Raw genomic sequence first — 13,589 nt, 5'->3', positions numbered from 1 at the left:
AATATCTACAACTGTGCATGGGGAGACATCCTCTTGAGGCCATCTTTATATAATTATGTAACAGATATTGTTTCTAGCAAAATAAACTAACTGTTCCTTCCTCGATAAACTGGGAGCCCCCGAATGCAGCTGCTCTTGACATCCTACTTCCAATTTTAAAAGTCTCCATTTGTCTGTTTTAAAATTCATATATGATCTGTAGCAATGTTGTATGTGTAATATTCTTTTTTATAGGGAGACAGAGGAAAGGAGGGACCAATTGGGCCAAAAGGCGATAAGGGCGACAAGGTAAATAAGAAATTAGGGAACCTGTCTCATATGTTGTCCACCTATGTAAGGTAGATTTAAATGTCAAGCATATTCAAAAAGAAATGTTGAATTTTTACTGGGTATCCTACCATGTTATCAGTAGTTACAGTCTGTCTCAGTAATGGCCACCCTGCAGTATTAGCTTTAATAAGGTCATTAGTATGCAGACTATGTGAACATATTGTCTCTTGCCTCAGGGTGAAGTGGGAGCTAGGGGACTGCCCGGCGCTCCAGGAGATGTAAGTAAAAATCCTGTTTCTTCCATACTGAGCAGTCACAACCAGGCAGTACTGTATATGACATAACCACGATGGAGGAAATGATACTATTAAACAGTGTTAAATTATTATCTTTGGTCTGTTTTGTCTTCACAGGTGGCAAACGTCATCAATGAGCCTGGTGAACCTGTGAGTGACAGACCAAACTCTGTTCATTATTACAAAATGTTAAAGATTTTTTTCTCTGCTTTCTTGTTTTCAGCTGATATTTCCAAATTAGAGGTTTTGTACATGATGCAAAATTGAATCTTCAGCTCCCTCTTTCATAAAAACTCCCTTGTCTTTGCCTCTAGGGGAAACCTGGAGAGAAAGGAGAGAAGGGGGAACAAGGGAAACCAGGAGAGATGGTAAGTTTTCCTCTCTCCATTCTTTGTTGTCTTGTTGTCTTCCCTTTAACGCAACCAAACTACATCAGGCAATACACAGAGAAGTCCACTAGATGTCAGTAGAGATTCGGCGTGGCACAACAGCGAAGCGGCCCTGCTACAACACTGGAGCTCGGGGGACTTTATTTAATTGGCTGAGTAAATTAAACTGCAAGAGTAATACACTGGCCTGATTCTCTGTGCATTTCATGTCATAGATGTACAATATATGAGGTGGACCAGAATAGAATGCAGAATAAATTGGCATATTTAGGTTGAGGTGGAAGCAGCATAAAAATCTTTATCTGCATGTACAATACATGTCCATATTCCATTATCTTTGACTTTCTCAAGCAACCTCTGAAAGTGATCAATGATTAGTTATTCATTTTGTCCAGAATATTGTAGTTAATTCTTCATGCATGAATGTGTCATCTACAACCTTTATGCAGTTCATATCTTTGTCATTTTGAACATCATAACAGCTTCTTGAGAAACATGATCCTCTGACAAGAATATGTGAAAATGTACCGAGGCGTATGTTTTTATATAACTCGTTTATAACTCTTTCTCTGTGCTTACTCTGCAGGGTCAAAGAGGGTTACCTGGTGAGCAAGGCTTTAAGGGACCAGCAGGACCAGTGGTAAGACTCTAATGATCCTGGACCTCCTAACTGATGCACTGTAGAGTACTTTTAAGTGCAGTACGTCCAATTTTATATGTTTATTCCAGGGTCCAAAAGGTGAAACTGGACTTACAGGAGAGACAGGACGTGTTGGAGACCCTGTGAGTTGTCTGATTTAATGCGAAACACCTTTTGAAATGGGAATATGTGCTGCTACTGTACCAACTATAACGGGTCAATGTGTTTCACCCAGGGTCCACCTGGCGTAGCTGGTCCTCCAGGTCCTCGTGGATTACCAGGGAATGTGGTAGGTCTTTCTTCTCGAATGAAGAATGACATCTCTGTTTAAAATATGAACAGAGGCCAGCGATAACAAATCACTCCAGTGTTAAACTACTTGTTGTCTGTCTTCTAGGGCATACCAGGGATCATTGGGCCTCCTGGTCCAGCTGGACAGAGAGGAGACAAGGTCAGTCAACTATTTTTTAAAGCTATGGTTATATTTAGTTGGATGTCGTTTCGAAAGTATTCAGACTATGTTGGGAATGTTTTTTGGCAATGCAGACTGCAAGTAAGGCTACAAAGAGAGACAGCGACCTTGTATGTCCTCTATTATTTTTTCAGCAGAGAAGTCTTTGAATTTGTTTTAATCCTGTAGCTTCGTTGTTTCACACCTTTCTACTCATTTTCTTAGCTCTCAGTCCTTTTAGACAGGTTACTGCAGGTTACTCCCACTACGTTTTTAATGTTAATGTGCCTCCAATCACAATGCAAGTGTTACACAAAGAATATTATTATTTTTTGCCAATTTTCCATAAAAAACGCACATATTCTGAACAATAAAGGTTTTATGTAAGAGTATCTAAGGCACCTACTGGTGTACCTGTTGTAGCCTTGCTTAATTAATTTAATGACTGTAACATTTATTTTAGGGTGAAGCGGGTAAACCAGGACAAGCAGGTCCCCACGGCCCACCTGGAGAGTCTGGTTTGACTGGACCTCCTGGACCACCAGGGAAGGGAAAAGACGGACAAACTGTAAGACCCATTTTTTGTGACATACTTATGACTTGATTATACCTCAAATGTATTGTGAGTTTTCGGAATTAAGCCACATTTTAAGTGACGGAGAGTTTCTTCATTTACAGTATATGTTAGGTATATGGTTTTAGAGCATGTAAAATAGTTGGACAGTATCGCACACACATACATATTTGCATCTCCACAAAAATCTTAAATACAGTTCTGTGTGGTTAAAAAGTGATAAAAAGTTCCATGCAGCTGGTCCACCACCTCAGTGGAGTTTAAGGGATTGTAATGTTATTTTTAAAGCACTGCTGCGTATGATTATAAGCCAACGGAAACAGTATTTTAATAATAGAGATGCATGTTCATCAGTTCACTCATTATTTCAAGCAGTAATAGAAACCTCATTTGTGTGCGGTCTCTTCTATTCCACACGTGTTCTGCTTGTAAACATCCCCTCGCCTGCAATACATGTTGAACCACAACACAATATGACCAGCTGTATGGGAAGAAAACGTGCCTGTGTGAGCACATTTTGTGCTGCAGCTCAACATGTCTCTTCATCATTTTTCACCCCAGACATGTGGCCGTCCTGCTGACGAGGCAGGAGCAAACAGGAAAGACATTGTTAAGACATATCACGTTAAAGCAACAAGGGCGCACAACAGATTTGGCTCACAGCGGATCTGTTTTTTTACAGCTGCCAGGTGCGGCCCCGAGGCCTCAGCTACAGCTATGCTCAAGCACAAATCGCAACACATATGACAGCTTTCAACTCCTAAATGATTTATTCAAAACAGGCTTAATTATGATGTTTCAGTGAGTGAGAAATATGATTGATGTCATTTGTGATATTACAGGGAGATCCAGGACCACAGGGAATTCAAGGACCCCCAGGGCTAAAGGTAATGTGATTTTTAGAAGTTTGCAAGAAAGTGTGTGTGTGTGTGTTTGGGTGTGTGTGAGCTTCAAGTTCCCTGAAATGGGCTTCTTTCTTTCTTTCTTTTTCTTTTCTTTTTTTTTTTTTTTTTTACCATGCACAGGTGCTCTTTTGTAGAAGTGAGAAACTTTTTTTGTTTTTTTTTCTGACACGGATAAGAAAAACAATTCATTTTGGTTGAAAGCAGCAAAAGCAATTTCTATGTCCACTGCACTGTGACCATTGCTCTGATTATGAACGTCGCTTTGCTGTGAGGAGCTTGATGTCGAGGGCATTGAATGAGAGAGGCAAGGACAGGGGGCATTCGTTGGATTTATGGTGTCAAGTCGCTCGCCCTCATCGCCGATACGTTTTTCTCTTCTGTGTCCCAAAAATGTCAGCTGCAGATTGTGTGTGGGTTTTTTATTTATTTTTTAATTTATTTTCATCATAGATTAAAAACAGAGTGGTATTTTCGGGGATCAGTGGGCATCTCTAAATGCGACAAGTTCTTTGCCAAACGAAACTTCAAACATCTGACAGCTGACATTAACTGAGAAACAAGTAATCTTTAATCTTTTTTTGTTTTTTCCTGCCAGGGCCAACCAGGATCACGAGGAGAACCTGGATTACCAGGGGACAGGGGTCACGCGGGAGAAGGCAAAATGGGACCACCGGTATGAGCATCAATGCCAGTGTGATCTTCCTCCAGTGTGTTCGTTTACACATTTTAAAATATGCAATGCTCCTTTTTTTTTTTTTTTTTTTTTTAGGGGCCTCCAGGGAAAAATGGTGAACCTGGATCTGCGGTGAATATTTTAAATATTAATATTGAACATCTTTATGTCTATATATAATAAAAAAAAAGACGTTCCTCTAATATCTGTTTCAACCCATTCCAGGGTTTGAGAGGTCCACCAGGTGTCGCTGGTCCTCAGGGCCCAGCAGGACACAATGTGAGTCCAAATCTGAATAAATGAATGAATGAATGAATAAATGAATAAATAAGTATGTCTCGATGCTTTGAGACCTATTGTTACCTTGGAAACCTAAAGTTAGCTCATTCTCTGTGATGAGAAGCGACATCATGAAATAAAGGTTTTAATAAAAGAGTTATCATTAGTTTTAGAAATTCAGAGTTCCATATTTTTTCCAGTATTCATTCATATGGTTATTTCTTAATGTCTTATTTAATTATTAGATTACTTGATTTATTTGGATGATGTAACTCTTTGCCTTTGCTCCACTCACAGGGTTTACCAGGAAGGCCGGGAGAGAAGGGATCACAAGGAGAACCTGTAAGTAAATCTGTTTATTACATCTAATAATCACTATCTGCACTGCTGGTTGTCATAAATAACAATATAGAACATTTGCTTACTTTGTAACACTTTATATTAAATATATCCTCTGTTATTGAGAATAATCAGAATAAACTCACACACTAATAAACATAACCTTTCTTTGTGTACACAAATGATTTTTTAGCCTATGCTCTATGGTCAATAAAAGTATTGAGACACATGCTTTCTTCATCTGGGGCTAGTTTTCATGATTTCGGTTACCTCTTGAGCGAGCGGTGTGTAAAGAAGTGATTTTCCCAGTTGGGTGTAAAACAACTTGACTGGCCTGCACAGAGCTCTGACCTCAACCCCATTCAGCACCTCTGGGATGACCTGGAACACTAACTGTGAGCCAGACCTCATCGCTCAACATCCGCGTTGGCACTTACTATAATGCTCTCGTGGCTGAATGGGAGCAAATCCAAAAGAATGGAGGCTGTAATGCCCATTGTGTCAGAATGAGATGTTTAGTGGTTACATATAGATGTTAACATACTAAACCCATATGTTGATTAATCACTCCTTCCCTGATTCATTAACTCTTTCATTCACTGTCTCTCAGGGAAAGGCAGCAGACCTCTCTGACCTAGATCTGAAGGTAAGGACCATTTCAATGAAAAAAGACTTTATGACTGGATCCAGAGACCAATCACCTTATCACAATTATGTCTTTGCCACCTTTTAGGATGTTTGCTCAGACTGCCCTGCAGGTCCACCTGGACCACCAGGTCTTCCAGGAATCCCAGGAGACAAAGGACATCAGGGACCTCCAGGGAAAGAGGGACAAGATGGTTACCAAGTAAGACACAGTCATTAATATTTAACCATCATAACCTCACTTATACCGTATTGTGAAGACTCATCTGATAGCTCTGCTTATCTTTAAGGCAGTGTTATAAAGTGTGTATCTCGAGTGTATTAGCCCTAAGTGAGGCATGAGGTCCCAGCTACACGTTTGTCATCATCAATCACAGTTGGTGTGACGGATGGAGAGGCTCTGTCTGCATCATTAGCTTGGCCCCCTTTGGGGGCAGCAGTGAATGATAAGGACCCGGTGACGGTGCTCGGTACTGTCGGCCTGGACAGAGACTGATGCTCTACCGGTGTCATTACAGGGCCCGCCGGGACCTGCCGGACCTCAAGGGCCCCCTGGAGCTGACGGTGGAAAGGTAAGTTTGTACATGAAGTGCTGCCTTATACCTCCCAAAGGTCCTGATGCTAATTAATTGCTTTTGTCCACATTCTTTACCTCACAAGCTTCAGGTAATTGGGTGAAAAGTTTTTGTATCAAAACAGCTTTCAAAAAAGGCACTGAGTCATATTTCAAAAGCGACAAAGCTATTGCTACAACCTTCTTTTCGGTAATGTTTGGAACATTTTCAGGTTTTGTTTTCCGTCTGACAAATAGTTTCTCAGATGGATGCTTTGCTCTTGAAATGTGACATTTTCCTCTGATCTTTGTGTCTTTCTTTTTCACCGCAGGGTGTTAAAGGTGATCGAGGACCTGCCGGAGGCCCTGGAGACAAAGGAGACAAGGTATATTTGTTGTTTATGACTCACGAGTTCCTCCCTGTGTTTAAAGAAACGTTTATTACTATATTGTCTTGCATGAATCACATAATTATATTTTAATCACTTCTGTGTTAACAGGGTCACCCAGGACCTCCTGGCCATCCAGGTACAGCTGGCCTGATGGGTACACCTGTAAGTTATTATTTATTCTTTTCAGTTTATGAACTTAAAATGGTGTGACTACTTAAGCTTTGTGTAAACAGGACATATTTGTTTGGATTTCATGTCACAGTCAGGCTTTCTATTTCTGTTGACCTCAACTGACACTGTCTCTTTTCTCTTCAGGGTAACGATGGACAGCCTGGCCCTCCCGGCCCTCCAGGTCCCTCTGGAGAAAAGGTCAGACTGCACTCCATGTACTTTCCCCCTCAGAAAACTTATTACCCATGTGTCATTATTGTACAAACCTCTTCCCTCTAGCATGTAGGTCAGCCAGACTGTGTGGTAATAGTGGCCATTAATCATTTCTTTTCCTTTGGTGATGGTGACCTGTTTGTGTTTGTTTGTTTGTTTTCACTAGGGCAAAGAGGGTCTCAAAGGAATCCAGGGACCACCGGGTCTTCCTGGCTTGATTGTAAGAAAAATGATTTGATGTGTACAGCATCATGAATATACATACAGCTCAATTGCAATTTCACAGTTGAAAATGCTAAATGATCAATTTCATTGATCTGCAGGGTCAGCCTGGAAAAATGGGAAAAGATGGCAGACCGGGGGAAACAGGAGAATCTGTAAGTATATGGAGATGTTTCCCTTGTCGATGATTCAAAGAGTCTGAAAAGCTTGAACACCACCAACAAGACATTTTTAGAAAAAACGATAGTATAATGAAGCCACACAATGATGCTGTAACTATGTCTGCTTTTATTTCAGGGAAAGCAAGGTGAACCTGGACCACCAGGAAACCCTGGGCTCAGGGGACTCCCGGTAAGTAACCTCTTCTAAACAGATCTGATAAAGGAAGCTGGCTGTGCAAATTGCAGTGAGTCATTCACTGCTGTTTCCCTTCCTATACAGGGCTTTAAGGGCCACAGAGGAGAACCTGGACCACCAGGACCTAAGGTCAGTATGCTACAACTGTTTTTTTCTGAAACACATTATTTGTTCTTAACACAATCTTCCTGCCTAAAGAGCTTCAGCATGTGTAGGGAGCCACAATTACTCTCTGTCTGGTTATTTGCGCCATGCGTGCAGATGGCACTAGGGACAGGGTGGGATATGACCCCCTCAGATTCATAGTGACCCCTCCCCCACTGTCCCTACATAAGGCGACGAACATTGCGGAGGATTGATGTTCCATTAGTTAGACTAATTTACATTGCAGTGCTCATTGAGAGCCCGGCGTTTGTGTGCTACGACTAATGGTGCGTTCCAGTTGTGGCACGACTCTCACTCCCCAGAGTCCTAAAGAGGAACTGGTAGCTGCGCCTGTGCCTGTTGTGAAAAATAACTTATTGAGTTGAAATCATTTGCTGACAGCTTAGTCCCCCCCCAGTTCAAAAATCCCATCTGCGCCCCCGGATTTGCGCACCTATTGCTATGGTAAAATTTTGAGGGGTATGGCAATAATGATGCCACGAATACTAAAAAAACACATAACTTAAGGGACAAGAATAAGCAACCTGTCTCCAGGCCATGCAGTGAAAGCTTCCACATTTTGTGTCAGCAGTGTTCAACTGAAACATTTCCGACCTTAAAAATGTGAACTAAAATGGTTTGGGAATCTGACACTGTATAGAAGCCCCTGGTGCAGGTATGTTAGGTGGCAATTCTCTATTTTGATGAGATGTGCAGTTTTTCCTGACAGGAAGTCGATGGTGCTGCATGCTGGAACAGCTACCTAAGTTGGCACTAGTTTTTCTGTACAGGCTCTGACATACATCATCAAATAATTGATCACACTATTGGAATTATCCCAATTATCGTCATTGTCTTAATAACAATATTGAAAGTCCATTAGTAAAATGGCAAATTTGGAAGAACATTGTATGTAGGTATCAACATACTTCAGGCAAACTAGCTACAGTTAAAGAAAACAACAGTATAAAACCATTAAAAACATGAAACTAGAAAGATAACCTCCTCTGCTCAACAACCATGACTAAGAACTGTTCACTGGAGGAGTTCGGGGGAAAGGTACACAGCCACATTTAGTTTTTGTTACGCTGCACTGCGATGTCAGGATATGTCTGGCACTTACACACACCTTTTCCGAGAGAATCTCTGGCACCTGCTGCTTTGTCTCTCGTACAGCGCGCACCCGCAGGAAAGGTTTCCGCCATAGCGCCATGACCAATAGCATGGCTCATTACAGACAGCTCTGACTGAACCACAGTGAGGCAGGCAGCCTCTCAGCCCTGCAGCCTGCACTGCCTCACCGACAGCAGACAACTTATTACAGGAACTGTGAAGTGTTTCCATAGACAGACTGAGAATTACCCTGCACTGCTTATAATTACTGTCACTAAATGTCAGTCATACGGAAATTATATTCACTATTATTCAGGAAATTGACAGTTGATGCATACAATAACAAGTACAAATTTAGCACAGTTCCTCTTTTCAAATTGATGTGTCATATAGATCCTTATAATTAACTCTGTGGATCGCAAGTATGCATTTATCTGTTCTGTGGACGGTGCAGTGCTGTATTATGGAGTGGCAAAACTGACAAAAAGAAGTAAAAAGACCTAATATGAAGAAAAAATATAACCAAAAACACTAAATATGATCTGAAAATGAAATATTATAATTTATATTTTTAATGTTTTATGAAATTGGTGGGTTCATGTATGTCCAGGAATTGTAGCTCACATGAAAACACTTTAGGCTGGAATACTACAATTAATTGAACTTTTATTATGTTGCAAATACAGCATGTAGTTTACTGTGCTCTTTGTATAAACTTGATTTCCTAGTGTTTCCACTGGTTTTCTGCTTGTAAGCACTTCATATCTAGTATGAGTTGTAGCTGCGGCAATACAGCTAATATGAGCATTTCAAGTACAGTAGGAACATAGCTTTTAGGTATCTTAAAAACATTAATGTAATGTTTACGCCACTAGGTGTAGTATTGAAATGTTTCTGCCACATCTGTTTTCATTTAGACTGGCACACTAAAGCTATCAGGGTAATCTGAAATGTGCCATAATCATTTTTTACCAAAGAAAATCACCTAATGATTCAATATCACGTCTCTGAAATAAATAAATAAATAAATAAATAAATGAATGAATAAATAAATAAATAAATACATAAATAAATAAATAAATAAAGGAAAGACGGGCCAAACTGCATTGCAATGTTTTGGTTTTATTATGAAACTCTGCCTCTCTGAACCGAGACAATTTTCTCCTGAGTGATCCAGTAAACCTTACTTTAAATTAGGCTTTGAAGTTTCTCTTATTTCATTTGTGTGTGTGTGTTTGTGTGTGTGTGTGTGTGTGTGTGTGTGTGCTAAACAGGGAGAAGATGGAAAAGCTGGATCATCTGGGCATGACGGCAAACCTGGGAAGGAAGTAAGTTATTAGAGATTAGACATTATAGTGCTTTGTTTTGTTTTCATGACTTGCTATTTATATTCTCTGCATACACATGGAAGTGATAACAACCAGGAGGAAAAATGCTGTTTCCTTCCACAAAGAAAGAAGGGTCTGAGACAATGCAATAAAGTAATATGATAAAAAAAGAAATTACTGTAAACAAAGAATACAATACGAAGGGATAACCTTTAAAGCATGGGATCGACATGACAGCAACAACAAATCAATACGGTATGCACCTTAGAGCTTTATATGCATTCATAAAAGCAGTATACATGCCCCCACAGCAAATATCTGGTCCGCCTTTTATTCCTCACATCATTTCATATGCAGTGCTCCGGCTTGGCTCAGTCACCCTGTTCTAAAAAAGGGCCAATCCTGAGGCAGCTTGCAGTCCTTGAGCATAATCGTTATTACTTTCTGGAACCAGCCTACATTGATTGAATGCAGATAATACTTCTAAGATTAAACATTTTTTGACATTTCCCTCAGACCACAGAATCTGTAATCACATCTATATAAAGTAAGTCCAGTATTAGCATAGTAAAGTTTTATTATTCACATCTTTTGGCAGTGTACGGGTTTCATCCCAGTCGTATTCATCAAATGACAGACCCAATCCCTCTCACACGCACATTTAAAAGCGATATCACTTCCTCCAATGTAACACTTCACCAAAAAAAACATTTTACCCAACTCATCCTCCGGATGTGGGACTTGGAGACAGCTCCTAAAGTAAGAATATTTTCCACCTACTCCTTCCACAAAAAGGGGAGTTCAGATTAAACTCCCTACCGCAGCAGAGGCTGTGTTCCAATAATGATCAAGCCTACAATTTTCTTTTTCTCAGCACACCCTAAAGAGGAGATATGATTAAGTTATTTTATTTGCAACATGTGTGAGACATAATTAAACTGTTATTTTTTCGCAGGGCTCTATGGGACCTCCAGGCCGAGAAGGACTTAGTGGACCAAGAGGAGAGCCGGTGAGTCATTTTCAATCACTTGCAGGGCTGTCTAATGCAAACAGAAGACAGACGCGGCACACTGTCCAGCAGACAGATAGAAATGGACATATAGTGGCACTCAGGTTGTTTCACTTGCTGTGCTTCCACTTCAATTTTCTCATTCTGTCCTTTTTCTTCTTTTGCAACCCAGGGCAAGCAAGGTGAACCTGGGCCATCAGGAAAAGCAGGTCTCCCTGGAACTCCAGTGAGTTATCTATTCCTAATATACAAGAAATTCAATTTCCAAAAGGATATAGGGTGACTAATGGTGCAAATAAACTGTATAAACATACAAAAGATCCCTTGTTTCACAGAGTAAATACATTCAATACAGAATTGCTAGTAGAATAAATAAGAGGCAGCAAGGAAAATCAGGAAAAAATATAATTTTCAGAGCTAATAGAACAAGAAGTTACTGTATGTGGGAACTAAACACAAGAGGAAGATGTGAACTATTTCTAGAAGAGATGAGCCATCAGATTCTGATGGAACATTGGAGTAAATATTGTCCTGATGGAGCTGGGAACACTCTCCCCTGGGTGAGCTAGGATTAAAAGGAGTTGACCAGGTTGCTGCCAGAAGAAGAAGAAGTGACTGCCAATATTAGAGCTCAGGGATCAGGTTGGCGTGGATCATCTCTGAAAGGAATTGAATTCTCTCAGCAGGTTCATGCACACATGCAAAGGTTTTGAATTTCACAGTCCATAGACAAATATCCACGCAGAGTCCCTGGTGGCAAAGAGTCTGAATCATCTGATGATGCACAATGCAAATAATGTCATGCGGGGAGGCAGCTCAGGGTTTTCAAGGTTGTCCTTGAGTTGGAGGTGTAGGCCGAAGATGTTCAGGCTTTGTGTGTGTGGTAGTAGATGCATTTACGAGTGGTATTAACATAACTGAATTGTATTTAAATAAATGGAAAAATGAACCAAAGTCAAGGGTAAATACTTCCAAATAATGATAATCTGATCAACCCAAGTGGTACTTAAAGCCTCTATCTGCAACAAAAGGAGCTTTAACATAGAACAACGTCCTTCTATGTTGCACTTGCCACCCTTAAACAATATGGGAATTGAATTGTGTATAGGGCAGTTACTTACATCTAAATCATATACTTTTTAGGCCCATCCTTGACAAATGGCACACCATTATCTGTATTATAATGGGCATCGCTTTAACTGGATATGGGCGAACGAGCTGGACGTTGTTAATTTAAAGCTGGAATTGACATGGCTGTGATCAATAGTTGCTATAACTTAGAAAAACTATACATACTATACTTATAGAACAACCTGAGAATTATGCTTCAGATCAATTTTGATCACAATAGTACGAGGACTATTTGATGTGTAAGGTTACGAATGATAATAAAGAAGAGAATGCCATTCAGCTTGTCAGACATCATGTCAATGCGCCCAGATTCCCTAATAAGACTCGTCCCGGTCGAGTCTTAAGCCTTTTGGGGGATGAATCTCAAGTCAAGTCTCAAGTCAGACTTGAGTCTCCATCCCTGTAAAACCCAGAGACATATGCAGAAAGTGTACACCTTCATCAGCCGGCATTCTGTGCAGTTCTTTGCAGGTCCCAAAGACGTGACTGTGTCGATCACATTTAAGCTACTTGTGATATATGAGCTGCGCACTTTACTGCCGAGATTAACATGTCATTTCAAAGCGCTGTCCTACTCCTCATAAAGCTTTCGGAGCCCTTGGACTCTATGTACTCTCAGAATATCGCTGAGCACACAGATGAGGTTAATTAAAGTCTGTGAGGGTTCAGTGATTACAGAGTTTATACGGTGACACCGGCACCGGAGCCCAGTGGCAGACTCGGGCTGTGGGATAAGTGAAAAAAATAGAAAGGGCACCGGCTGCATGCTGCGGGGCAGCAGATAGCAGAAGGTCATAATGGCTTTACGGTAACAGTTCCAAACCATGTTTAAAATTTTATTAGTAATAATTACTATTCCACCACAGAGGGCACTTTATCATCTTTTATTACCATGGGGGCAGCCAAAAGGACAAAGATAATCATGACAGATGTAATACTGTATGACACAAAAAGCCAATATTGGTAGATCTCCTGAGACCTGTGAGTGAGGACAAAGTTTTTAATTTGACATGTTGATATCAAGAAGAAAATAGATGCAGCCGCACACTGATCTGTGGTCTAGACGATGGTTTTCTCGAGAGGAGGAGTAACTGTTGGCTAACCCGAGGGCAGGACGATGTGCAGTCAGCTATCAGAGAGGAGCTGATGGTATTAGTCAGCAGAAGGAGCAGATCATCAGAAATAGCCTAGAGGGTGGAGGTGCAGGTACCAGATGCAGAAAGGTTAGTAGAGGAGATAGAGAGGGATTTCAGTGGAGGGTGAAGATATTTAGAGGTAGGATCAGAGAAAGGAGGGTGTAGTGTGTGGAATGAAGCAGAGAGGATAGTGTACTCATTCAAGAAAAATCAAAAAAGAGAGAGTGAGTTATTCTCTCCTTTCTGCAACCATTCATAAATTCCTTGATTATGTGGCTGCTATAACCAGTTTGTCTTCAGGCCCCCATGTCTCTATGAATTTTAATCTCTTCAAACTGGCAACTGCAAGATTTTTATCC

General features: G+C 40.6%; 1 protein-coding gene across 1 annotated transcript in view; it reads left to right on the top strand.

The window, feature by feature from the left end:
• col22a1 (collagen, type XXII, alpha 1) overlaps nt 1-13,589 on the top strand; it is a 49,197-nt gene that overhangs the window by 29,707 nt on the left and 5,901 nt on the right. Inside the window, exons 31-57 of the mRNA XM_019258395.2 lie at nt 235-288; nt 507-548; nt 684-716; nt 881-934; nt 1,542-1,595; nt 1,685-1,738; nt 1,831-1,884; nt 1,993-2,046; nt 2,510-2,614; nt 3,463-3,507; nt 4,121-4,198; nt 4,295-4,330; nt 4,424-4,477; nt 4,775-4,819; nt 5,427-5,462; nt 5,550-5,663; nt 5,980-6,033; nt 6,347-6,400; nt 6,515-6,568; nt 6,722-6,775; nt 6,957-7,010; nt 7,114-7,167; nt 7,310-7,363; nt 7,454-7,498; nt 9,901-9,954; nt 10,910-10,963; nt 11,136-11,189. Of these exons, the coding sequence (XP_019113940.2) occupies nt 235-288; nt 507-548; nt 684-716; nt 881-934; nt 1,542-1,595; nt 1,685-1,738; nt 1,831-1,884; nt 1,993-2,046; nt 2,510-2,614; nt 3,463-3,507; nt 4,121-4,198; nt 4,295-4,330; nt 4,424-4,477; nt 4,775-4,819; nt 5,427-5,462; nt 5,550-5,663; nt 5,980-6,033; nt 6,347-6,400; nt 6,515-6,568; nt 6,722-6,775; nt 6,957-7,010; nt 7,114-7,167; nt 7,310-7,363; nt 7,454-7,498; nt 9,901-9,954; nt 10,910-10,963; nt 11,136-11,189 (1,497 nt within the window). The remainder of the gene's footprint in view (nt 1-234; nt 289-506; nt 549-683; nt 717-880; nt 935-1,541; nt 1,596-1,684; nt 1,739-1,830; nt 1,885-1,992; nt 2,047-2,509; nt 2,615-3,462; nt 3,508-4,120; nt 4,199-4,294; nt 4,331-4,423; nt 4,478-4,774; nt 4,820-5,426; nt 5,463-5,549; nt 5,664-5,979; nt 6,034-6,346; nt 6,401-6,514; nt 6,569-6,721; nt 6,776-6,956; nt 7,011-7,113; nt 7,168-7,309; nt 7,364-7,453; nt 7,499-9,900; nt 9,955-10,909; nt 10,964-11,135; nt 11,190-13,589) is intronic.

The sequence above is a fragment of the Larimichthys crocea genome, chromosome XIII, assembly GCF_000972845.2.
Source record: "Larimichthys crocea isolate SSNF chromosome XIII, L_crocea_2.0, whole genome shotgun sequence".
Taxonomy (NCBI): domain Eukaryota; kingdom Metazoa; phylum Chordata; class Actinopteri; family Sciaenidae; genus Larimichthys; species Larimichthys crocea.
This window is presented reverse-complemented; position numbering and strand designations above follow the sequence as displayed.